Source organism: Myodes glareolus, chromosome 6 (genome assembly GCF_982192425.1).
Source record: "Myodes glareolus chromosome 6, mMyoGla1.1, whole genome shotgun sequence".
Taxonomy (NCBI): Eukaryota; Metazoa; Chordata; class Mammalia; order Rodentia; family Cricetidae; genus Myodes; species Myodes glareolus.
Genome location: NC_142031.1, coordinates 85,331,177 through 85,358,531, shown reverse-complemented (window position 1 = coordinate 85,358,531; position 27,355 = coordinate 85,331,177). Strand labels below are relative to the sequence as shown.

Below are 27,355 nucleotides of genomic sequence, written 5' to 3'. Positions count from 1 at the left end.
TATATACACACACACACACATATATATATATATACACATACCCAACACACAAAATAAATGTAATTGTAAAATTACTTTAGGACCAACAAGATAGTGGTTAAGAGCACCAGCTGTTTGTTCATCCAGCAGTCCAAGGTTTGATTCCAAGTACCCATATGGTGATTTACAATCATCTGTAACTATCCCAGAGGATCTGATGCCCTCCTGGCTTCCATGGGTACCAGAGATGCACATGATGCAGGCAAAACATCCATACACACAAAGCAGGAGCGGGGGCATTAAAATGTGAGTACTGGGAATTGGGCTCTGGTTCTTGTGCAATGTTACTGCACAAACATGTCAGTGATGTAACCTTTTATCTTGAGTGAAATTTTTAACCATTTGTAATTTTTCCCCCTGTACTATCTGCCTGTTGCCTTTGTTCCTTTTTCTAATGTGCTGTGTTAATTTGTAAAGCAGACGTCTGCACTCTGGAGCGTCACATGTCAGAGGTGTTGACAGTAGATGCTCTCCTTTAGGTGTGTGTGCACTGTTCTGTTTCTATCTTCTGAAGAAACTAAACTTACTGGGGGGTTTTCCCTTTATAGGCTCCAGGATTTGTATTTTGCATTTTTTTTTTTTTAGGAAAGCTTTTCAACTCCGAGATTATTTATATATATATATATATTTAAATGCATAAATTTTATATTTTTACTTTTAAAGTTGATGTACATAGAACTTACTTTAGTCTAATGAATAAGGTAAGCTATATAGCTTAATTATTTTTTCCAAATAGCCAATGGTCCAACATTCTTAATCTTTTTGTTTCTGATTTAAATGTTACCTTTCTATACTTTAAGCTCTTTATACTTCTTTGTATACATTTATATATGCACATATATATGTATCATTTAAACATGATTCTATGTTTTACCTCTTGTCTTGGTCTCAACTCTATTTTTGTGTGGTTTCTCTTTCAGAATACGGTAGGACTAACCTCAGTCACCCTGAAAAATGTCACAGCACGTGACACACATTGCCAAATTACTTTGTAGACTTCATTTGTCAAATTACACTGTACCCTTGACTGAAGAACTATTTTTTGAAATAATTCTTTATTAATTGTGATTGAAAAATACTACTTTATTCTTTGGTGTAATGACCCATTTTGTGTGAAATGTCCATTTGAATGATTGCAAGTTTTTGATGACATTGAATGTTTAAACTGATCGTATGAAGTTACATGATATGTACATATACATAAACTCTTCCAGCATGTATTTGACCTTCGGGTGAAGGGTCAGTGCTTTGGTGGGTTTGTTGCAAACATATCCCTCAACTCTTCTTTTGCTCTCAGTGAATACGCCTTGTCATACAGTAAATCCAAAGACAATATTCAGTTGGGTCAAGCATTGTGTTCATGACTGACTTTATTGTTAAAAGTACCCATTCTGCAAGTTCAAGGGCTGTGGCTATTATATCAGTCACAATGCAGAGAGGGTGAACAGGGATGTTTCTGTAGGGGAAGCAAGTTGACAGTCTTTGCCAAGGTCTCCTGCAGTGATGTGTGTGCTGCTACCTCAGCCCAAATGCAGTGGCTCCAAACTCCAATCTTAGGGTTTCTATTGCTCTGATAAAACACTGCCCATAAACAAGCTGGGAGGAAAGGGTCTATTCCAGCTCACAGTTCTCAGGGCGCACTCTGGTGCTGAGAAAGTCTGAGCAGGAACTTAGAGGAACTGGTTAGGAACTAGAGGCAGAAGCTGATGCACAGGCCATGGAGAAATGCCGCTTACTGACTCGCTCCTCATGGCTTGCTCAACTTGCTTTCTTAGAGCTTCTAGGACCACAAGCTTAGGGATGGCACTACCCACAATAGGCTGGGCCCTCCCTCCCACACTAATCATCAATCAAGAAAATGCACTACAGGCCAATACAGGAGGGCATTTTCTTGGTTAATGTTCTCTCTGTCCAAATGACTCTAGTTTTTGTCAAGTTGCTCTGAAACTAGTCAGCACAGACTGGAACCTTTCAAATTGTGGGTCAAGGACCTGGAGAGATGGTTCACTGGGTCAGGATGCTGATCAAGCATGAGGGTCTGAACTCTTAAGTCACCCTTGTAAGTTAAATGTGCCAGTAATCTGAGTGCCACAGCAAGGCAGAGGTGGGTTGCTTAGACACTGGTCACCAGCATAAACCCCAGGTTTAGTGATACCTTATCTCAAAGAAATAAAGTCATAGAGCAGGCCACCCGATGTCCTCCTGTGGCCCTGTGCTTTCATGTGTATACACACACACAGCGAGAGAGAACACAAAGTGGGCCCAAATAATAAACCTTTCCTCTAAGAAAAGATTAATTTGTATTGAAAATGGTCATTATGTATTTGACAGATAAAGCAGCATCAAAGCATAAATATTAAACTCGTATCATTGGCCACCTCTATGAGTTCAAGGCCAGCGTGGCCTTTATAGTGACTTCCAAGCCAGCTACTCATAAGGGACAAAAGCACAGAACAATGAGAAACACCGTTTATTAGATGTAGTTTATGGGGAGGTATTTGGCATTTATGTATTTTAAGAATATGTTTAGCCAGGTGGTGGTGGCACATACCTTTAATATAAGCACTCAGGAGGCAGACAGGAGGATCTCTGAGTTCGAGGTCAACCTGGTCTACAGAGTGAGTTCCAGGACAGCCAGGGCTGTTACACAGTGAAGCCCTGCTCAGAAAACAAAAATATTAGAATTTAGTAGTTCATTACTTGAGTCAGAAAACCCTGTAATGTTAGGCACCCAAGCAACTTCCCTCATTTAAGAGGAGACAGCAGGGGGAAAAACTGCTTTCAAGTTCAAGCTCAGAACTCGGGTAAAGGTGGAAGAAGGCACCTCAACTTTGTCCTCTGATTCCCTTGTGGGGACACCCCCCACACAATATATACACAATAAGAATAGAATTAAAAAATGTAAAAAGTGTTTCCTATCTAATCAGAGGAACCCTCAGACTGCAGCTGATGATCTCATTCCTTGAGGCTCTGGGAGCCTGGAGCTAGCACTTCCTCTTCTCGCCAGTTTCCCTGAACTTGGGAATGTGTCCTATACTTGTCAATGATTAAACAACTGCTAAGGCCTGTTTGCCTGTAGTAATACACTTGAACTTGCAAGGCTCAGAAGCCGTCCCCACCGTCCACAAGTGCTTACAAGAAGGCTGTCATAGGGATCAAAGGAGCCAAGGTTGAGCTGAGCACACGCTAGGTTGAGCTGAGCACACGCTAGGAGCTTAGCCTACATAGGGGCTGTCTGGAGTCCGGCTGAGCTGAGATAAAGTAAGCTTCACAGTGGCAGGTTGCCTGCCTCTGGGACCTCTTCTGTGTGGAACTGTAGGAAACACAAAAAAGAGCAGCCAGTTTCCCCTTGCAAAAGTCAGGATGATTTTATACCTAGATAAAGAAAACGTTCTTCTCAAACACTGTAAAACAGACTTAACTTTTACTACTATACCCATTTTTTACAGTATGTCTCAGAGGTAAAGGACACCTGCCTTGTCCACACCACCACTGTCCATCTCCACAACTTCCCATGATTCCTCCCCAAACTCCCAACCACTGTTCTGTTTTCTGCTTCTCTGAGTACAGATTCCTTCTATGAGTGGAACCATACAGCATTTGTCTTCTGATGTGGTCATTTCCCTTAGCAGGATGTCCCCACATTCTATCCATTCTGTAGTATATGTCAGACTTAGTTCCCCATTTCAGGTTGAATAATATTCCGCACATCCTTTTCATATTTTGTTTGCCCATCTCTCTGTGTCACCTCCACCTTTGTAGTTTTCTAAACAGTATTGCTGTAGGCAGTTGATACTCACACAAGTAGCATCTTAACAGTGCTTGGAACCCTGCCTCTTCTCCCCAGTCTCCTCCTGCTGCATGTATTGTTATTGTAGCTGAGTCAGCCATCCAGTATAAAGATAATTTTTACCCCCGACCCCCTTTGCTCTTTCTTCCTTGGCTGGGCAAAGTCCAGCCAGGTTTATTTATAAACCATGCAAAGCTCATAAAAAAGCCCCAGCACTCGGGAAGCAGCCTTTCAACCTCAGTCCCTGCTGGAAAGCACCGGGAAGAGGGGTAACAGGGTAGGCATGGATGAGGATAAAAGCAACAGAGACTCCATCCCAATGAGTATGAAGGGATGTCGAACGAATAATGGGTTTGTTCAGAATGAAGACATCTCAGAGCAGGACCCAGACCCAGGCTCCAGGGACACCTCACAGCCCAACGCCGTGAGTATCCCTGCTTCAGAGGAGTCCCACCCCAAGGCCTTGAGGCCCTATGCAGGGATGCCTAAGGAGGTGCTGTTCCAGTTCTCGGGTCAGGCTCGCTACCGAGTGCCCCGGGAGATTCTCTTCTGGCTCACCGTGGTTTCCGTGTTCCTGCTCATTGGGGCCACCATAGCCATCATCGCCATCTCTCCAAAATGCCTTGACTGGTGGCAGGCAGGTCCCATGTACCAGATCTACCCGAGATCTTTTAAGGACAGCAACAAGGATGGGAATGGAGACCTGAAAGGTGCGTGTTAGGAGCTCAGAACCAACCAGGGGAGGGTGGTTTGTTCCTCCGACACCTAGTTTCCTTGAAACCGTTTAATGCCGGGTTGTGTGGTAATCACATTCGGGATGACTGGCACCCGTGTCCCTGGGGTTATCCAAGCAGCACCCAGAAGCCGGCAAGCCTTGCCCTGGATGCAAGGCTGTTTGCTGAAGGCCTGGGAGCCAAAAGGTTTAATCTCTTAACCACTAAGGCGATGCACATCTTCATTCGCTCATTAATCCTCCTAAAACCTCTGACTTTGTGGCTACATGTTTCTGTTGAGACTGCCTTCCCTGGATAGGACATAGCTCATCTGGCTGGGATAGGACATAGCTCGTGTGGCTGGGAGTTTATTGATAAATACATCATGTTATACAAATGTGATGTCGCCTGGAGGAAAAGATTTCTGAAGTTTCAATCCTGAGAGATAAGAGAAGGCTAGAAGGCCCAACAATGTGTTAGCTGCTAAAGAAATGGTTCTCTAGAGCAATACCCATATTAGTGGAAAAATAAAACCAAAATTCTGCATTTTTAAAATTAAACTAATAATGTTTCATAAGTAAGTTTGTATTCTTATAATTCAATGTTCCTTCAGGCTATTAAAATTGAAACTGTGCCTGACAGAGGGTGTGAACTGTGGATTGATCGGTAAAGTCAGCATGGTTGTTACAGTGAAAAGGCCGGGTGCTATCCCGCTGGCCTGTGATACCAGACCTTAGGAGCTGGAGGAAGGAAGATTGGCTATGAGTTCAAGGACAAACTGGGCTCCTCCCTCCACTCCCCCAAAAATCGAAACTGAGAGAGAGAAAGAGGGAGGGAGAATGGATGAAAACGGGGTGCAGTAAGAAGAAATAAACTAGCAAGAAAGTTTCTTTTTTTAAACAATGATGATTTGTTTAAAGAAAACAGCAAGATGATATGATAAAGTGTGAGAAGGGGTGGCTTAATCTGTCTTACAATGCTACATGTTCTAAACCCCCAGATTTCTTAGTAACTAATGAAAGCTTTTTTTCGGGGGGTGGACTTTATAGCTCCCCTTCCAGTTTGTCCTCTCCCTCCCTCTCTGCCTCTTTCCCCATACACTCAGTGCCTTCTTCACTCCTAAAACAATCTTCTTGCGTTGTGACTGTCGGAGACTAGTGTATCTCTCCTCCAAGGTGCAGCTCGAAGCCACTGCCTTCGTTAGTCTCTGGGTTACACCTCCATCATTCCACCGGCACGGTGGGTGTTTATGGCCTCCTTGGCACTGCCTGTGAGCACCAGCTGCATCATAGCCCCCAAGTTTTGGCAAAGTCGTAATTTGACAACATAAAACCAGGGACACACTTCCTACCTCCTGGCCCCTCTCCTAGGCTGCTCCTAGGTAGTTCCCAAGTTCCCACAAGCATGCAGTTTCTGGTCAGTTCTTGTGTGTTCAGTTTTGCTTTTTCTTTGGGGGAAGAGCTGCTTCCTGTTACCCCGTAGGTACTGATCCTCAAGGTCAAGGGTTCTGTTACTCTGAAGAAACCACCCTGGGGTTGACTTTAGGGGTTTTGTTCTGCCTCCCCAAGTGTAGGACCGGGACCGCGGTCCATTAGTGTCTCTCCATCCCTTAGCTTTCCTCTCTTGTCCTCTCTTTTTCCTCCCTCCCTTCCTTGTGCTGGAGCATACACCTGCCTCCCTCCTCCCCTCACTCCTGCTTCTGTGTCCTCAGCCCTGGGCTTGCTTCTGCTTTAAATGGAAGTATTTCAGTTGCCTATTGGTACTCTGAAATGTGACAGCCAACTGTAAAGGCAACACATATAAACAGCCTGCTATACTGGAACCGCTTAGACCCCGCCGGTACTGGAGTCAGCCCGAACAAACCCGGCTCAGCCACGCTCTCAACAGGCCATTTAAAGAGCGATAGAGAAAGCAAAAAAGGAGATTGATTCAGTAGGCCACACCAGGAAGAAGTCCATGTTCAGAGCTCCTGATGCAAAGCTTAGGTTCAAATAGAAGACAAGAGGCCAGTGCAACTGAGCAGTACTGGCAAAGGTGTGGTTCTGTCCGTAATTGACTCATCATTCTACAGACCTACAGACCCATCGTCCTTCCTGGTGCTCCAGCAAATGCTTCTCCCGTGACTGCACCCGGCTTCAGGCTTTCCTTTCTCCCAGCAAGAGGTTTTTTTTAGTTTTGTTTTGTTTTTTCTGTTTTTTTTTTTTCGGGGGGTGGGGTGGGGGTGGGACGCTAATTCCTTAGGGACCCTGGTTTCAGTGGTAGTACTCAAAGTGTGTCTCTAGAATGTCTTCTGCCAGGGCTCATGTGACTCTGTACTTTGGTCTCCTGCTTGCTTACGTATGACTTTTAGGAAAGCTCACGGGAAACACAGAAAACCAGCTCCACTCCCCACATCTGTGTTTAGGACCATGAACTAGAACCACAGTAGCTAGTCCTCCCAGCTTAACTCCATAGGCCTAAGCTGCAAGCCTAGACCCTCTGGGTATGAACTTCTGCCTTCCTACTAAGTGAACAGGGGACAGGCCCTCAGACAGCCGCTCTAAAGACCGCCCGGGAATAGAACACGAAGCCTGGAAAATACTGGCACGTACCTGCCTTCTTCCTCGGCATTATATTTTTGTCAATCCCTCTTCTCTATGTAACAGATCTCACCATTTGCTCAGCTATTTACTCATTTATTGTGCTGGAGCCCAGACTTACCTGGCGAGACCCCGCACGGGACTTTCCTCCTCAGCTCCTCGACCTCAGATGGTCAGGGCTAACACCCTAGCCCATAAGGCACCTTGCACGTCTCCAGTCCAGCATCACCCATGCCTGCCTCTTTACACTGCTGTAGCATCACTATGCAAGGTTTTGGGTTTGTTGTTTTTAAAGGTAAAATCGATTTTAATAATAGGTTTTGTTTAATCCGATGCCTTTTCTGTATCAGAATATCAGCATAAAATATTATTGACATATTTTAAATTTTTTTGTACCATGTCTTAAAAATCTGGTTTGTGCCTTCTGTTCCCTCCAGCACATCTCAACCCAGATGAGCCATATTATAACTTCAGTAGCCACATGTAGCAAATTGCTTTGGTATGGACAAGTGCTTTCCTAACTATCTGGGACCAAATGTTACTTAGTTCTTTGGCACCTAGCTCAGCACTTGTTGTAAACCACCTACAATCTTGGTTTTAAAGATGACAGTCGCTGGGCAATGGTGGCGTACATATTTAATCCCAGCACTCGCGAGGCAGAGACAAGTAGCTCTCTGTGAGTTCAAGGCCAGCTTAGTCTACAGAGCTAGTTCCAGGACCGCTAGGATTATCACACAGAGAAACCCTGTCTCAAAAAAAACAAGAGCGAACCAATGTAGCTCAGGTAGAGAGTGCTTGCCTAGCTCTGGATTTGATCTCCTTCGCTGAATAAACTAGGCATGATGGTGCATACTTGTACGTAATCCCAACACCATATGTGCTGAACGTGTGTGTGTGTGTCTATGTGTCTGTGTGTCTGTGTAAGTGTCTGTGATCAGTTACAGAGGCAAAAAAATCACAATTTTAAGGTCATCCTGGGCTACAAAGTAATTGGAAGCCAGCTGGGTAGTATACTTGAGATCCTTTTTCAAATGAGTGTGTGGGTGTGTGTACACACTGTATATTTATGTATGTGTGTATATATATACATATATATGTATATTATACATAATATGTGACATTAAAGAATTTTAAAATAAGTATGCTAGGAGATTGATACTATTCACAGAACTAGATTGCTGTCTGAATTTTACTCAAATTCAATAAAATTGCAAATATTTTGGCCTTTCATATGAAAAATTTTATTTTAGACATATTTTGTTTTTTATTTTCAAAAATTTTGATTTATGTATAGCAATACAGTTATTAAATTACATATTGAGGGAAATAACATATTGAGTAACGTTATCATAGGATATTATTAAATAACATTATAATAGGATATAATAGGATGATTTAACATAGGTTTTTGTTTTGTTTCATTTTGTTTTGTTTTGTTTTCCAAGACAGGGTTTCTCTGTGGCTTTGGAACCTGTTCTGGAACTAGCTCTGTAGACCAGGCTGGCCTCAAACTCACAGAAATTCTCCTACCTCTGCCTTCCGAGTGCTGAGATTAAAGACGTGTGCCACCACTGACTGACCCTTGATATAGTTTTAAACGGAAGAAAAAGGGGGAAATTTTCATCTTATAAAGTCCCTTCCCCCAAAACAAAGTTTTAAAAAATTTACTTTTTCAAAGTGGATCATTTGCACAAACGTGCTCAGTAGTAATCACGTCCAATTTCTATCTGTGTATAGACAGGCGTGAGTGTGAGTACTGTCTAAAATTCAGAAAGCTTGAGAGTGGTGGTACCCTCCTTTAGTCCTAATCCTAGCACTCTGGAGGCAGAGGCAGGCGGATCTCTATGAGTTAAAGGCCAGCCTGGTCTATCTACACAGAGAATTCCAGGACAGCCAGGGCTATACAATGGGACCCTGTATCAGACAAAAAGGAGGAGGGAGAGAAGGAAAGAAGAAGGAAGGAAGGAAGGAAGGAAGGAAGGGAGGCCAAGAAAAGGCAGTTTTAGGTGATGTAGAAGAATAGAATGAAAAGGACCCATGGGTCATGAAAAAAATCTAAAGCGACTTAGTTTTCTACTTTCAGCTCCCTTATCCCCTTTTCTCTCTTCATAAGATTATATGAATTCAACTTTCTGAGTATTGAAAATAGTAAGAATCTTTTTTAAAAAGCAAAACAAAACAACAACAACAGCAACAACAACAAAAAACCCAGTGTGCTATTCCTATGAGGCGGAGGTTGTGAGAAAATAGGCTTCCTTTCTGACCATTAGACATTTTTATCTCCCCTTATTTTCTTTTTAATGCTACAAATGAAAAACCAAAGCAGCATTTGCTCATGTCCTTGGCTCTTTGCTCAGGTATCCAAGAGAAGCTGGACTACATTGCCTCTTTAAACATAAAAACCATTTGGGTCTGTTCCTTCTACAAATCGTCTTTGAAAGATTTCAGATATGGCATTGAGGACTTCCAAGAGATTGACCCTATTTTTGGAACAATGAAAGATTTTGAGGATCTGGTCACGGCCATGCATGACAAAGGTAAAGGGCAATGAGAAGTGTGGGGGATGCTCCACACAGGTGGAGAACATCATGCCCCCGGTTTACACCTACCCATCTTCCCCTTGAAGTGTGGGGATGCTCTAAACAGGGGGAGAGCATCATGCCTCCGGTTCACACCTACCCATCTTCCCCTTGACTGTCCTTCTTCCCACATGATCTGTTCCTAACGTTTGAAATGTTTTTATTCATTAGGTTTAAAGTTAATAATCGATTTCATACCAAACCACACCAGTGACCAACATCCTTGGTTTCAATCAAGTAGGAACCGGAGTGGGAAGTACACTGATTACTACATCTGGCAGAACTGCACTCATGAAAATGGGGTCACCATCCCTCCCAACAACTGGGTAAGGACGACCGATGAGCAGACAGAAATTGGGCAGCAATAGACTTACTGAGCTATGTGCAGGGCCCTTTAAGGAAAAGCATCAAAGGATGTAGTTTAGAAATAGAAAACATTTCCCAAATGGCTGTTAGTCTTCTGACTTCATTGTTGAGCTGTGTGTTCTGGTCAGTGGTCTTCCCATCACCAGCATTTTCTTCCCTTTTGCCTGCACATCCTTCCTGGTCCAGCACAGGTTCTGGGGCTCCTGGATGGAAACAGGAAAACAACAGTCTCTTTTTTTTTTTCCCCCTGCTGTTTTTTTATCACTCTCCAGGACCCTTTGCCTCTTTGAATTTTTGGTGGTTCTTTCATTTTTCAAGACAGGGTTTCTCTATAAAACAGTCCTGATTGTCCTAGAACTCACTCTGTAGACCAGGCTGGCCTTGAACTCAAAGAACTCTGCCTGCCTCTGGCCTCCCAAGTGTACCACCCCTGCCCAGCACCTCTTTGACTTTTTGACCTCCATGCTGGACAGCAACATAAGCAAACACGGTCATCACTTTCTCCTTTCCTGAACCTTGGTGCTACGCCTCTAGAAACTTCCTAGTGTCATCACCCCCACCTGTGACATTACCTTGTCTTGGGAGGGTAACTGAATCCAGGTGATCAGCTTGGTCTCTTTGTCTTTCAACTCCCTGCTGCCTCCTTCCCACCCTAGCGTTCTTAGCAGCAAATGTCGCTCAAAGAGCATAGAAGTTGTCATTCTTCCCACTCGCTCCTTCTGCAACAGATGAGGTCCTTCCTGTCGAGGAGGCCAGGTCTAGCAAATCAGAGCCTGTACATGCATCTAAACCTGAGTTTTAGATGAGTAGTGAATGAACTTTTAGCATAAAATATTGTATGGGCCAGTTTTTAATTTCTTTTTTCTTTTCCTTCCTTCCTTCCTTCCTTCCTTCCTTCCTTCCTTCCTTCCTTCCTTCCTTCCTTTCTTTCTGTCTTTCTTTCTTTCTGTCTGTCTTTCTTTCTTTCTTTTCAATACAGGGTTTCACTGTAGCTCCAGAGCCTGTCCTGGAACTAGCTCTTGTAGACCAGGCTGGCCTCGAACTCACAGAGATCTGCCTGCCTCTGCCTCCCGAGTGCTAGAATTAAAGGCATATGCCATCACTGTCCAGCTAGGCTAGGTTTTAGATTTTCATATTCAACCTACTGCAAATAAAAAAATATTTATATTTGATGAAACACTGCAAAGGAACCGAACTGGCTACAGACAGTTAGCTGATCATTAATCCTGAAAATGCAGTAGTCTAGCGACAGTTAAACTCTTCCATTGTGTTAGGTGGTAAGATTAATACAGAGAGCTCATGAAATAGAAAAGACGATGTGTGAGAGTCGTTGCATGTCAATTCTCTATTTTTAAATGAGAATGGAGCACCTGCTCCATTTTTTGATGTATGGCAGGGTCTTGTAATCAGCCCACACAGTGACCCTGAAGACTGGCTCTACTGGCTCTGCTGGGACACTATGTACTGGCCCTGAAAGTCAGGTTTGCTAGGCACTCTATAGTCCAGCAGGCTGGCTGCCTCTCACCTCAGGCATGGTCCTCCCGCTCAGGTCTGTGTCTCTCTTGCTTTCTTCAAAGTCATTTATTCTTGATTTTTGTGCCACACTAGAGCCCCTGCACTTTCACCCTGACCTTCTCTGCTGGTCCTTGGACACCAAATTTCAGCCTACACCCACCCAGAGTCTGCAGGCTTCATGACTAACTATGTGACCGCTCTGTAACCCCCCATCCGCCAAGTGCATAATGCCACTGTGCAGCCCATGGCCGGCCATCTGCACATCCTGGCATGTCTACTGTGTTAACCAACCCACCTCCAAATTAACTCCTTGTTAAAATAAAAGGCCATCAAGCATTTATTAAGCTTATTGTGTGCAGGCTGTCTATTCAGGGTCTACATTCATCAATTCATCATGTCTACCCATCAAATTGTACAAATTAGATTTTAGTTCCTGTGTTGCACATAGACAGAGTGAGGTCACAGAGGTCATATCTAGTGCAACCCCACAGGCTGCCTTTAAAACTTACCACTCACACATCAGCCCAAACTCTCTCTTGACTACAGCACTTGACAGTTGCTTCTTTTTCTACCACTTTTTCCACCCTTCCATCAGTTTTTCTCTTGTAGGTGAGGTTGACTTTCTAATGTAAAAAGTTAACATCCTGGAGAGGTGGCTCAGTGGTGAGAGCACTGGTTGCTCTTCCAGAGAACCCAGGTTCTGTTCCCAGCACCCACACGGCAGCTCACATTAAAAACTTAGCACATACAAATAGATGCGTGCTTATATATGAATATGGAACATTACTACTCAGCAATGGAATGGGGGCTGGAGAGATTGTTCCATTGTCAAGAGCACCGGCTGCTCTTCCAGAGACCTAGGTTCGAGTCCCAGCATCCCAGGACAGCTCACAACCATGGCAGCTTACAGCTCCTGCCCCAGACACACATGCGGTGCAGACATACATGTAAATAAAGCATCATGTATGACTGCTCTGTCTGCATGTCTTCCTGCACACCAGATCTCATTAGAGATGATTGTGAGCCACCATGTGGATGCTGGGAATTGAACTCAGGACCTCTGGAAGAGTAGCCAGTGATGTTAACTTCTGAGCCATCTCTCCAACTCAACATGCAGTCATGTCCCTGATCCCTTCTAGAAAGAAGTCTTACTGTCAGACACATCTGAGTCCTGGTGCTTGAAGTCCCCAGACTTTTATTCCAGAAGACTAGGAGAGTTTTAAGTGACTGTGTCCAATACAAACTCCTGACTTCATGTCCCAAGCCCAATATAGGCTTTCTTTCTCCATAATTGGCTTCACATGCAGGTGTCTTGAGCCTGAGCAACAGATTCAAGAAAATATGTTAGGAATGGCTGTTCCTTAAGTCGGTCTTGTCCTGAGCTTGAGAGCACTAGCTGGCGTTGTGGTTTGTGACGAATGGTGTCTACTTGATTAAGTACTTCATAACCACTTTGTCGAGCATTAGGGTAAAGTTTGGGATTCTCCCTGGAAAGACAACCCCTAGGATTTATACACTGCCTCGTGGGCCTGGGATGGCAAAGCCACATCTTTGTGGACAAGGGCAGTGTAGGGGTGAGTGAGATAATGATGCCCTCCTTTCCTTGTTTGCTAGCTGAGTGTCTATGGGAACTCCAGTTGGCACTTTGACGACGTACGAAAGCAATGTTATTATCACCAGTTTTTGAAAGAGCAACCTGATTTAAATTTCCGAAATCCTGCTGTTCAAGAAGAAATAAAGGTGAGTGCAGACACCCACACAGACTTTTCCACTAGTGGGAAGCTAAGTGGTTCTTTCAGACACTCACTGTTGAATGAACTTCTTTGTGGGCAAAATCAAGATGTGTCACTAAATTCTCAGGTTAAGGTGTCAAATGCAAACATTTACGTGTGTTGGTGACTCCTTTCTTCATCTAAGGCAGAATAATGTAAACAACAGGGGACCTAACCTGGAGGTGGTCTTTGACCTGAGGCAATTGGCTAGTGTGTTGGGGGTGAGGGGTCTGGGGATGGGGGAGGATAGGGGGTGGGAACGCAGGCTTTGGGGGCTGGTTCCTACATGTGCAATGGGCCTCTGGGTGAATTATTTGCCATTTTCTGGTCTCAGATCCTCAACCTGTGAAACAGTTTCTAGCGATACTGCATTTGTTCACAAGATGAGATGCTTAGTACTTCTGCATTTGCTCAGAAAATACTGGCATATCGCTGGCTGTGTGCCAGGCCTATCCTGAGCATTGAGAATTTGACAGTGGGTATAAAAGTTCATCTCTCAGCTGGTCTCTGGGACACCAAGGGGACAATGACATCAATGCATGCATGGTACTTCAAATGGTGCTGAATGTTATCTCAGGGAAGGGGCAGTGCTGTACCAGAAGAAGCTTGCTCTTCCAAATAAAGGGGAACCCTTGGGAAAGATGCTGCTGAATTGAGAGATGGAGCAATTTAAATGGAGTCTAGGGAATGAGAGTCCCAGGGGCGTGTGTGTGTGTGTGTGTGTGTGTGTGCAAAAACCTCAAGTTGAATTTTAAATTTTAGATATTGAATTTTGTAATTTGGGGGAATATGTCTACCAAGAAACATCTGTTGGTTACTTGAAATTAAAATTTAACTTGGTGTCCTGTAAGTTAACTGGCAGCCCCACTTACAAGCTGGCAAGACTGAAGGGTGAGAAGCGGGGAGCCAGACGTCAGATCTGCAAGGTGCATGCTGAGTCACTGAAGGCCCCTCTGTGACTCCGGGATGGGAGGGCTCCTGCTCACCTCAGTGAACTCCTTATTCTCAGCTCAGGGAATAGACCCGTGTTCCCACTCTCGATACTGCTGTGGGTGGAGTGGGTGGGAATTTAGGAGAGTTGGGTAGTGCTAGGGGGATGCAGGTAGGGAGGAGACAGGACAGACTAGAAAGCTGTGGGCAGCTCTTGTAGAAAGCCAACTGTCCATAAAAGCTTGGGTTTCTTTCTGGGCCCTTAATTCTGTTCTGTCTTTCTATACACCATTTTCTATGCCAGGATCACTGTCTGGCTACTGTAACTTTGTAGGAAGTTTTGAAAACAAAAAGTGCCTGTGTGCCAGGCATGGTGATTGCCTTGAGATGGAGGCAGGAGGATCTCTGAGAATTCAAAAATCAGCCTGATCTATATAGTGAGTTCCAGGACAGCCAGAGCTACAAAGCAAGGCCCTAATGAACAAACAAATAAATAAATATGAATTAAACCTTGTTTTGGATATCAAGTGACTGTTCTGAGTTCTTTGCATTTCCATATGAATTCTTGCAGCTGTGTCTCAGTTGTGCAAAGAAGTGTACTGGCATTTTCATAGAAACTACATCAAGCCTGTAGCACATCTGGAGGCACATTGCCATCATCATATTAGACCTTCCGATCGGTGAGCATGCTGTGCCTTTCCATTTGTTTAAATGCCCTCCAATTCATTTCTACAATGTTTTATAGTTTCAGAAAAAAGGTCTTTCTGTTTTCTTTTCCCTCCTTCCTCTTTCCCTCCCTCTCTCCCTTCCATCCTTCTTCTTTTCTTTCTTCATTCTTTCTAGTTTTTCTCAATCTAGACAAGTCCTTTGCCGCTGAGCTACCCCCGCCCCACTCTAGTGTCTGCCTTCCCTTTTAGATGTTTGTTCCTGTGGAGTCCTCAGACTTAAGACCATGTTTGCACCTGTGAGGTCTCAGTGAATTGCTTGGGAGTCTGTTTTAGAAGTGTGCATCTTGAGTCAGGGCACTCTTACTCCAGTGAGCTTGGGAGGAGGTAGTTAGAGTCAGCAGGCTAAGGGCTGGTTTTAATCTTGGTCTTATAGATGCTCCTCCGTTACCAAAGTTCACTGAGACATCCCTCGCCCTGCCCATGCTTCCTAGTCACTATGTGACAGGTAATTTACCAGGCTCTGTTGATGCTCTTACGGGATCACAGAGAAGGAGCCTCCCGAAGGTAAAGTGCTGTTTCTTGGGAGACAGGAGTAGGATTCAAACCTAGGTTTGGGGACTGGAGTTCACCATCCCTATTGCATCCCTGGTCCTGTGTTGTGGCACCATTTCTCTCTGTGTGCTTCTCTTTACTTGCAATCTTCAGTTAGAAATTAATAAATATGTCAAGTTGAACAGGCAGTGGACTCTTCGGGCCCTGGAACAGTGATGGACCATCTGGAGATGTTTAAACAAGTGTTGCATATTTTGACACAATGTGCTTGTAGCTGTATTTAATGATTCTTTGACTAACTTGATGACTGCTCTCTTGCAAGCATCCAGGTGAAAAGAATTCTTACTAACTAACCCCCTAGAATGAAAGTCTCCTCTCCTGCCCTGGTCTGGGCCATTACTACGCTATCCAGAAGTTAAATATTATTTGGAAGGCAAGTCAAGATTCTCTATGAGGAGTAAATAAGACATGTCGAGACGCTGAGGTGAGAGAGGCTGCTGCACTGACCTTTCTCAGACGGCTCTCCTGACACCCTCTGCTCCCCCACATGCAGGGTTTATCTGTGGGGTGGAGCTGAGCAGGTTAATAATTTGCACCTTAGATGGTTAGTAGCAAGGAGGCGTCTGAATGGACTGTTGTTCCTATAGCGACTTGACCTTCTGAAGCCTGAGCCTTCTCCCCTAGCTGCCAGCAGCTGCCATCCCCTTAGCAGCCTGGTACACAGGGGAGGGGTCTTCCTACTCAGTTTCTTCCCTTCCCACTGCTGGGAACTCAGACTCTGAGAGCTTTCCCCTGGAGAAGTTAGAAGGCCCCGAGGCGCTTCTATTAGATAGTAGTGACTTATATTAGATAGCAGGATTTTTTATACTTCCAATCACTCTGGTTTCTTTCTACCTTCCAAATCAATCCCCTCCCCCTTTTAGATGAGGAACCAGAGCAGGTTACAGTGACCCAGTGGGATAGCCAGGGCCCTTGGCACGAGACTCCCGGTCTTCTTGCCTCTGTCTGAGCTCAGAGTGATATGGGAGGGCTGAGCCCTGGAGTGAGGAAATAGCTCTTAGCTGCCAGTGAAAAGCCGAGAGACGCTCCCTGCTCGATATTAGAGCCCATAACTAAGTGTGGACTCTGCCCTGCTCCTAGTAAGCACAGGACTGCTGGAGATAAGCACCACAATTCAAAATACAGTTCACTCACTACCTGCTTTAAATGCCAGCCCCATGACTTATCAATAATATAGCATAATATTGCACGCCTGTGTGCCAGGTGCTTCATTCTGTTTGTGCTTGCATCTGATGGTATGGTGTGTTGTCTGTGAGCTAGGACATGGTGTTCTTATCTGATGGTGTGGTGTGTTGTCTGTGAGCTAGGAGATGGTGGTCTCATCTGATGGTGTGTGTATGTGGTGTGTTGGCTGTGGGCTAGGAAATGGTGGTTGGAAGATAGACATGTTATAGCTGTCAAGCATTTGTATTCTAGAGGAGAGGTAGGCAATAGAATAGAAACCGCAGCAAAGCATGCTGATTGTCATGGCAGAAGGAAGTGGGCAAGCAGATTCCCAAACTGGACATGGAGCAGGCAAGATTGGGGCAGGGAATTGCAAGAAGGCAGTGGCGCTCAGTGATTGGACTGGAATAAGCCCAATGAGGCATTTCGGTGGGGTTGGGGGAGGGGGAATGGAGTTCAAGCAGAGGAAAAGTCATGTAATCTTAGGTGCTGGCAGTTAACCTGTATGGCTAGGATGTGATGTACGTGGCAGGACATGTGACTCAATGAAACTAAGTCACCCAGTGATCAAGTTATGAGCAACCCCAAAAGTCCTGGCAAGAACCTGAGTCCAAATTTGAGGCAGGGAAATGGTTCTGATTGCATTCTCAAACAATCTGGTTTTAGAGAAGAAATGGGTGGAGGGCAACTTTGGAGACTAAATTCAAAGTGCAGTAGCCCGGAGAGGAATTCCGGTAGACTTGAGCCTGCAAAGGTAGATGGAGGTGGTCAGACAATCACCGGGATTTTGAGAGGAGTCTAGTAGGACCTAGGTTGCAGACTGTTACCCTTGGTTGGGAGGGCATTGCTTCCATGTTCTGAAATGGGAGATGAAAAGGTGGGGCATGTCAGTTCTGCACATCAGAGCTCTCTGGGAGGAACCCGAGTATCCACTGGACACCGGTGTCAGGGAAAAGTGTGCTCCAGAGATAAAAATGTATTTGTTGACATAGGATCAGTGTCTCCAGAACTCAGGCAGGTATCAGTGACATGAGCAGGCCAGCTGAGAACAAGGGACCCGAGTGAGACCCTGGGTGTGGATCTCTGTGAGTTCAACACCAGTCCTGGTCTACAGAGCAAGTTCCAGGACAGGATCCAAAGCTACACAGAGAAACCCTGTCTCAAAAAACAAACAAACAAACAAAAACAAAACAAAACAAACAAAGAATGAGGGCACTGGTGAGATGTCTCAGCAGGTGAAAGTGCTCGCCAGGAAATTTGAGTTCCAGCCCCAAGACCCCATACAAGGATGAAAAGACAGAATTGACTCCATAAAGTTGTCCTCTCACCCCCACTTCCAAGTTGTGGCATGCACATGCCTTCCCCATAATAACAAACAAAGTTTAAATGTCAAGAATGGAGCCAATGTAACAGGTAAGGGGTACACATGCCTTCAGTTCTAGCTCCACCACTTACTAAGCTTAGGGCCTTGGTCTAGGTACTCGATCTCCCTCAGCCTATTTCCTCGTTCGTAGCATAGGAACAGTAATGTTGCCTTGCTCGTGGGATTTGAAGGTAAATGAATTAATCTCTGTAAAGCATTTAGGACAGTGGTACTTTATATATATATTTATATGTACAGTTTAAAATAGTCAATAAAAGGATATTGTCAGAAAATAAATGATTAATTGCAATGATCACACCTTTTAAAGGTCTGTAGAAGGAACTACAAACCAAGTGAGGTATTAAAAGCTAAGTAAGGGGGCTGGAGAGATTAGTCAGTGGTTAAGAACACTGACTGTTCTTCCAGAGGACCCGGGTTCAATTCCCAGCACTGACATGGCAGTGCACAATTGTTTGTTACTGTAGTTCCACGGGATCTGATGCCCTTTCTGGTGTGTAGACATATATACAGACAAAACACATATACAAAAAAATACATAAATAAATCTTTAAAAAGAAAAGAGTAGATCAACTGTGTTTCCCACATTCGACTATCTAGGTAAATGGCTCCAGTAACTTCAGCGATCTTAAAAAAGATCAAGGTTAGCTTAGGGAACAGAGTGAGTTGGAGGTGAGCCTTGAATACAGAATGAAACCCTGTCTCCAAAAACCAACCAGCCACGAAACACAAAAGCAACCCCTTCATGGTCAGCATCCTAGATCTGGGTATCAGGAGTGTTGGTTGCCTCAGTTGCTCAGAGTGGTGATGTGTTAGAAGAGAAACGATGCCCAGTGGAAAATCAGGACAGTGTGGTATCATGGTCGCCAAGAGTCAAGGACACAGTGTACTGTCCCCAGTGTCCCCAACTCTGGCTCACCCAACCAGGCAGAACCAGGCACTGTGCCCATTTTTCTGTCCAATACCCTGGAGAGCTTAACTGGAGCAAGAGGTTAAGAATTACAATCCAGAGTCACCTTCTCACCCGACTGAGAGAGTAATGACGTGTGGGAAGTGCTTCTTAAGATCAAGCTTTGGGTTGTATGGGTTAAACTTCAGCTCTTCAAGGTCTCCTCAGGGCTGGGTGTGCAGCTCAGAGGCTGAGCACTTTCCTAACATCCTGGAGTCCTGGGCTTCATCCCCAGCACTTCAAACAAACACTCTCAAGAACATCTCATGAACAAGGATATACATACGGTGATACTTACAGGGGCTCCAGGGCACTCACTTCTCTTTCTTTCTTTCTTTCTTTCTTTCTTTCTTTCTTTCTTTCTTTCTTTCTTTCTTTCCTTCCTTCCTTCCTCCCTCCCTCCCTCCCTCCCTCCCTCCCTCCCTCCCTCCCTCCCTCTCTCTCTTTCTTTCTTTCTTTCTTTCTTTCTTTCTGGATATTTATTGAGCTCTATATTTTTCTCTGCTCTCCTCCCTGCCTCTCCCCTCTCCCTTTAATCCTTTCCCAAGGTCCCCATGCTTCTAATTTACTCAGGAGATTTTGTCTTTTTCTACTTTCTACTTCCCATGTAGATTAGATCTAAGTAAGTCTCTCTTAGTGTCCTCATTGTTGTCTAAGTTCTCTGGGATTATGGTTTGTAGGCAGGCTTTCTTTGCTTTATGTTTAAAAACCACCTATGAGTGAGTGCATGTGATAAGTGTCTTTCTGTGTCTGGGTTACCTCACTCAAAATAATGTTTTATAGCTCCATCTTTTTTCCTGCAAAATTCAAGCTGTCGTTATTTTTTCTCCTGTGTAGTACTCCGTTGTGTAAATGTACATTTTTCTTATCCATTCTTCGATCGAGGGGCATTTAGGTTGTTTCCAGGTTCTGGTTATGACAAACAAAGCTGCTATGAACAGTTGAACACATGTCCTTGTGGCATGATTGAGCATCCTTTGGATATATACCCAAAAGTGGTATTACTGGGTCTTGAGGAAGGTTATTTCCTAATTTTCTGAGAAATCACCACACTGATGTCCTCATTCTTTTGAGGTCTTTGAAGAATTTTGCTGGGATTCTGATGGGCATTGCGTTGAATCTGTTCTCATTCTGTTTCTTAGACTTAATTTTTCTTATGTGGGTATATACACTCGAGTGCAGGTGCCCCTGGTGGCCAAGAGTTGGAGTTACAAGGCAGTTGTGACCCTCCCGGCATGGGCGCTGGAAAGTGAACTCAGATCCTCGGCAAGAATAGCATGTGCTCTTAACTGCTGAGTCATCTCTCCAGCCCGCATTTCTCTTTCTTTAACGGAGGTTAATATTTAGCCATGGCTAGATTCTGAAGGGAATGAGGAGCTCATTAAGAAAATAAGTAGCTGTAGTCTGGAAAATCAGCACTCCCATGTTTAATGTTTACAGTAACAGGCAGAATAAGGTGTCCCCACAGCTTGTCAAAGCTTGGATGGCTTACAGATATACGTGCCCTGATCTGACCAGTGTTCGTTTGTCAGACAAAGCAGGGGCTGAACCTAGCCTCTGAAGCTTGTAAAAATTGGCGGCATCAAACAAGGAAGTGGAGGTGAGGAGGGTCCAGGGCAGCAGTGCAGAAAGAACTCGGTCCGAAGTTTAGATTTCATCTTAGTGAGTTGGTCCAGAATCTTCTGAGAGCCCCTTTTACAAGCCAGGGGCCTTCGTGTGCCCAGCAGATTTGGTGTGTGTGGCGTCTCTCTGTTGAGCTCCTCAACCCAGGCGCTAGTTAACCGACTCCACCCGCAGCTCTTCCATGTCTCCCCGAGCACACGCGGACCTGCTCCCTTGTCTTCACTTGCTCACTGTCCACTTCAGCCATCATTGTCCATCATGTCCCATCATCTTTGAACCAGTCTCCCTTTCTCTCTCTATGAATTTGCCTATTGTAGACCTTTTATATAAGAGATATAATTCAACATTTATTCCTTGTATTTAGCAAAATGCTTCTAAGATTCAGGTATGTCCCAGCATGCACCAATACTTCATTTTCTACTGCTTTCCCACTTGCCTATACACTTTTAGGTATGTCATCTTTTTTATTTATTTATTTAGATTTTTTTTTTAAGACAGATTTCTTCGTGTATCCGTGGCTGCCCTGGAACTCACCCTCAGACTGGCCTCGAATTCAGAGATCCGCCTGCCTCTGCCTTCCGAGTGCTAGGATTAAAGGCAGGCGTGCACCACTACTGCCTGGCAGCTACCCACCCCACCCCCACCCCCCTTTTTAAGAATTGTCCCGGGAACCCAGCAAGGTTTCCATAGCTGTTCTCTGCCTGGAATGCTCTTTTACCAAACCCAGCCTGTGGCACTGAGAGAAGCAGTTTCAGAATTGAGAGAGTGAAGTTGTGTGTGTGGTAATATGTTTTGTATGTGGGAACAATTTTGGTGGCCACCCATACACAGAGCCTCTGCTAATGTTCTGGCGAGAGTTTGGAGTAACCACGCACTTTGCTTCTCCACGTTCAGGAAATAATACAGTTCTGGCTATCGAAGGGTGTTGATGGCTTTAGTTTCAATGCGGTTAAATTTCTTCTGGAAGCGAAGGACCTGAGAAACGAAATCCAAGTAAATACATCCCAAATTCCGGTAAGGTCTTATTTTAAACTTTCTCTCTTTACTTCATCTGAAATGTTATCAGAATGTTTTCTGTTTTTAAAATTTAAATTTTTTTAAAAAAATTATTTATTTATTATGTCTACAGTGTTCTGCTGGCATGTATTCCTGCAGGCCAGAAGAGGGCACCAAGATCTCATTCTAGATGGTTGTGAGCCACCATGTGGGTGCTGGGAATTGAACTCAGGACTCCTCTGAGCCATTTCTCCAGCCTAAAATTTAAAATTTTTGATATTTTGGAAATTATGTGTATATGTGTGTTTAAGTATAGGTGTGTGCATGTGAGTACAGGTGCCCGCAAAATCTAGAAGAGGGTGTGGGGCCCCCCTGGGGTTAACTGCATGAGTGCTAGAAGCTACTTATGTCTGCTGCAAGAGCAGGGAGCAGTCTCTCCAGCCCCGTACTTTCTGTTCTAATCTAAGATGCCAGTTATAAGGATGAACCAATCCTACCTACAGGAAGTACTTTGAAGTATTACCTTTCTAATGCGTGCTCCTGGGTGGCTTTTTCCACTGGTTCTTTACAGAGCAAGGGGTTGCTTGAGAATCCTTCCTCACTGAGGGTGTTGGGGCCACAATATGGACTAACAGAACTCTACTGAATGAAGGACAGTTTGCTCACTGAGACCTTTTTTTTTTTTTTCATTTTACTTAGGCTCAAAGGTAGAGGCCTCAATTTCCTGGGACTTTCCTATTGAACAAAGGTCACAGTCAGAACAGAGGGAATTAGTGCCGGATGTTTCATCTAAGTCTCTGAAGATTGGAATGAGAGAGGCTTCAAGATTTCTGTTTAGTGAGCCTCGGGATTCAGGATTATAGAGGTTGATAATAGAATCCCAAACAAAGTCTACCTCATTACAGAACCTGGGGCTACACTATTGATTCTTACCTCGACCCCATGCCATGCCATGTGGAGTCCACATGCTACCTTATTCCTCTGGTTGACCTCTCTTCTATAGTTGCCCTAGTTTTTATGACCAAGTAGACAGTAGTTCCAACACATACTATAAAATATTGGAGTATTGTATGTTATAGGATACAATGTTATATTAACCAAATTACAATTACAAATTGCAACACTATGCTGCAGTCTAGATGAATCTTAGCAGTACTTTGTGCGGTTGAAAAAAATCTAAAATTTTATGTATAGTATGATGCTCTTAATGAAGCCAATTATGTAAAATGGATTGCACATGGATATTTTGTTATGAAGCTTCTACCTTTTGTCCTGAGCCAATTTATGTATTCTTATCACTTCATTAAATAAATCAACTACCTACATACCTAACTACTCACCTACCTACCTAATTAACTACTTACTTACCTAGCTACTCACTTCCCTACCTAATTAACTACTTACCTAACTACTCACCTACCTACCTAATTAACTACTCACTTACCTACCTACCTACCTTCCTACCTACCTACCTACTTACCTATCTACCTAACTACTCAATTACCTACCTAACTACTCACCTACCTAATTAACTACTTACTTACCTACCTTACTACTCACCTACCTAGTTTACTACTCATCTACCTACCTAACTACTCACCTCTTGATTGGTTTTTCTGTCCCGCCTAGTCCTCCATCCGTTTAGTCCCTGTTTGAGCGCCATTCTGTTGACTGAGGTTTCTGTCCTGCCCGGTTCCCACAGTCATTAAGTCCCAAAGAAATCACACAGAGGTCTACATTAATTATAAACTGATTGGCCTAGTAGCTCAGGCTTTATTAGCCCATAATTCTTGTCTGTGTTAGCCACATGGCTTGGTGCCTTTTTTGGCGAGACAGTCACATATTGCTTCCTCTGTGTCTAGTTTTCTTTGTGTCTAGGTGAAGACTGCATACAGCAACTTCCCTCTTCCCAGAATTCTCATTGCCCTACCTCTACTTCCTGCCTGGTCACCCTGCCTCTACTTCCTGCCTGGCTACTGGCCAATCATTGTTTATTTAAAATACAAGCGACAAGGTACAGACCATTGTCCCATAGCACTCACCTACCTAACTATTCACCTACCTAATTAACTACTCACCTACCTAACTATTCACCTACCTAATTAACTAATTACCTACTTACCTAACTACTCATCTACATACCTAATTAAAGAACAATTAATTAAATGTGAGACAGTGTCATGAAACAAAGGTTATAATTAAGCCCATTATTGTTGTTGTTATCATTACTATGACTATTTTTGCTCATAACGTCTGGTAAGACAGAAAAATGAAGACCACAAGCAGTGTTAGCCTGCTTTCTCAGAGAATACTAGCTTCTTGAAGAAATCTTGGAGTCGCCTTGCTGATGGTAATGTGATATGATATGTCTGCAAAGCGACTTCAGAATCTGAAGAACAAGCAATTTTAGGAAGACACCCAGGATTGACGCCCCCCCCCCAAAGCCAAACCCTTTCACTTTTATAGGTGAAGTGACCTACTCAAGAGAGCTCACTGACAGGCAGCACATCAGGTTGGAACGGCCCAGCCAGTCTGTGTCCAACCCAGGACCGTAGTGCATGTGAGCTGTAGTCTTTTGATTCTTCTACTCCTAGGGAAACACAGGAATGACTATGACCAACCATCACTGGAACCTCAAAAAAGGTTAATAGTAATCATGAGGGATGGAGATGGCAAAGAAACAAAATTAAATATTGATATTTTTGTAAGCAGATACAGTATAGATGTGCAACAAGCTCTATTTTGGTTTTTTCCAAGATAGGGTTTCTCTGTGTAGCCCTGACTGGTCTGGAACTCTATAGACCAAGCTGGCCTTGAACTCACAGAGATTCACCTGCCTCTGCCTCCCAGTGCTGGGAGTAAAGGTTTACAAGTTCTGTCTTCATCAAGAATGTCTGAAGCATTCAAGCAATTATCTTTAGAGGTGTTTTGTAATTAAAGTTTTGGTATTGGTAAGATTTAGTTTACTAAAATGGGTGATAGAGAAATGCTTACTGTTCACTAGATTTTTAAAGTCACAGATGTAAGAGCCCGTGCAATATTAAGGATCGTGGGTATCCACCACCCTCAGCTCTTGTGCACTGAGGTTTCTATGACCACCACTGAGCAAGTAGCCCCTTAGTTCAAGCCATCCGATAAGACTGTCTGAGCTTACATGGAGCCCTTGTGCATGGGGAAATGGTGCTAACAGTGCTGTCCTGTTTTCCCAAGGACACTGTCACCCACTACTCGGAACTTTACCATGACTTCACCACTACTCAGGTGGGGATGCATGACATTGTCCGGGACTTCCGACACGTCATGGACCAGTACAGCAGGGAGCCTGGCAGATACCGGTAACCACAGGCCCAAGTTTATTCTAAAAAACTCGCATAACTTAATTGTATATTGTTATTATTATTATTGATGTGTGTGTGTGTGTGTGTGTGTGTGGTGTATGATATGTGTGTAAGGGTATAAATGACTTAGAACACAGATGGAGGTCATAGAGCACACTTGTGGTTCTCTTTCTCTCCCTTACGTGAGTATCAAAGATTGAAATCATGTCACCAGGCTTGCATGGCCCTTTCTGAGTCATGTTGACATCCCACCTTTAATATTTTTTAAATCAAGTTTAGCTTACATAATTATAATTTACAACTTGGTTTTGCCAGGGTGTGAAATAATCTCTCACGTTGCTTATCTTTGCTGATTTTCAGTTTCCTCTTTTGTAGGGTGTTAAAGATGAAATTAATTTGAAAGAATATATTGGTTGGGTGTTAGATGTGAACTTTAAAATATTTTTATTATTTTTTGGGGAATTTCATACACTGTATGTTGCTTTTCTATGTGTGTCTTTGTGTGGGTTGTGTACACGTGAATGCAGGTGCCTTAGTAGGCCAGCAGGGGGTGATGGCAGCTCCCTCGGCGGTGGAGTTACGGATGGTGGTATCACCTGGCATGGATACTGGAAACTAAACTCAGATCCTCTTCAAGAGGGGTACACATTTGTAACTGCTGAGTTGCTTTTCCAGCCCTACAAACTGTTACTTTTGTCATTATAACTGGGGCTATATTTCTTGAATAGTGTGAACCCAAATATTCCAACTGAGTTGTCATTAGATCCCAGTGGTTAGCACAGCTGTGAGATCAAGGGGCTGAGGTGGGGTCCTGCTCTGTAGCTCGGTGACCTTGGGGTTGTCAGTTGGCAGAAATGGATTTAGAAGAGTAATAGCCATAACCTTTGAAGGTTATTGTGAGAGTCAACGAGACCATGTATGTAAATCACTTTTATAGTGTCTGGCATGTAAGCAACACTGGTAAGTCATAAGTCTGGCATCTCTAAAGACTCTGGGGTGGTGTAGGAGGTCCTGTCTATGTGCTGCTTTATTGGTTGGTGAATAAAGCTGTTCTGGCCAGTGACTTAGCAGAGTAAAGCCAGGCAGAAAATCTGAACAGAGACATAGAGAGTAGGTAGAGACAGAGAGACACCATGTAGCTGCTGAAGGAGGATGCCAGAGGTGTACCAGTAAGCCACAGCTTCGTGGCAATACAAAGATTAATAGAAATGGGATAATTTAAGATGTTAAGAGTTAGCTAGAAATATGCCTAAGCTATTGGCCAAACAGTGTTGTAATTAATATAGCTTCTGTGTGAATATTTGGGTCTGGGCAGCCAGAAATGAATACACAGCCTCCATCTACACTGAAACATTTTGAATTTCTTTCTTTCTCTCTTTCTTTCTTTCTTTTTTTCTTTCTTTCTTTCTTCTTTCTTTCTTTCTTTTTCTTCTTCTTCTTCTTCCTTTCTTTCTTTCATCTTTCTTTCTCTTTTTTCTCTTTTTCTTTCTTTTTTTCTCTTTCTTTTCTTTCTTTCTTTCTTTCTTTCTTTCTTTCTTTCTTTCTTTCTTTCTTTCTTTTTTGAGACATGGTATTTCTATATAGCCTTGGCTGTCCTACAGTTCACTCTGTAGACCAGCCTGGCCTTGATCAAATTTTTAGACCCACTCCCTCCACTCCTCCCGCCCCCCCATGCTGAGATTAAAGGCATGTGCCACCACTGCCCACCACCAAGACACATTTTGAATTTCTAGATTTGGATTAGGAACTCTCAGTGAGTAAAGTTCTACAGAAATATTCTAAGAATGTAAGACTCTTACACAATTTGAGATATATCTGGTCTTAAGAATCTTGGATAAAGGATATTCACCTTTTAATACTAAGTAGCTTATGAAACAGAATCATCAAAAGCAACTAAGGAAATTCTCCCCTTTCTGCCCTTGGAGAAAGCACTGGATTCACAGGGAGTAATGGCAGAGGTGGGGAGTGCATTGACACATAGTAAGACTGCACTTCCCATGAATGCGCGACCTCAGTCAGCTAACAGCAGCACTGATGGGGCCGTTTCAGGTGGCCATCTCATCTTGAGTGGTTTCCAGAGTGCATATCGATAAAAAGGGGAGACCCTTTATGTGAAGGTATAGACTAGAAATTCTAAGCAGATAGATGGAAATCTCTAACGAAGGTCTTCAAGACTTTAGAGTTTTAGCTGGGTGTAGAGAATGCAGAGAGCAGTACTGACGGGAAGCCAAGCTCTGTGTTCATGTGCTGCTCGCTGGAGAGTCTCTCCAAGGATGAGCGCCTGCATTCATGTCCACTCTTCCTCTTAACGCCCCTCCCCCCAGCTACCCTCTATCCCCAT

The 27,355-nt window shown here is 43.8% G+C and overlaps 1 protein-coding gene across 1 annotated transcript in view; it reads left to right on the top strand.

Annotated features, from left to right (window-relative positions):
• The first annotated feature begins 4,027 nt into the window (after positions 1 to 4,027).
• The window catches only part of Slc3a1 (solute carrier family 3 member 1), a 31,885-nt gene continuing 8,557 nt past the window's right edge, over positions 4,028 to 27,355 (top strand). The window contains exons 1-6 of the mRNA XM_087907292.1: positions 4,028 to 4,539; positions 9,479 to 9,658; positions 9,872 to 10,026; positions 13,196 to 13,321; positions 21,575 to 21,694; positions 24,887 to 25,011. Coding sequence (XP_087763418.1) covers positions 4,113 to 4,539; positions 9,479 to 9,658; positions 9,872 to 10,026; positions 13,196 to 13,321; positions 21,575 to 21,694; positions 24,887 to 25,011 — 1,133 coding nt within the window. The 5' untranslated portion in view covers positions 4,028 to 4,112. The remainder of the gene's footprint in view (positions 4,540 to 9,478; positions 9,659 to 9,871; positions 10,027 to 13,195; positions 13,322 to 21,574; positions 21,695 to 24,886; positions 25,012 to 27,355) is intronic.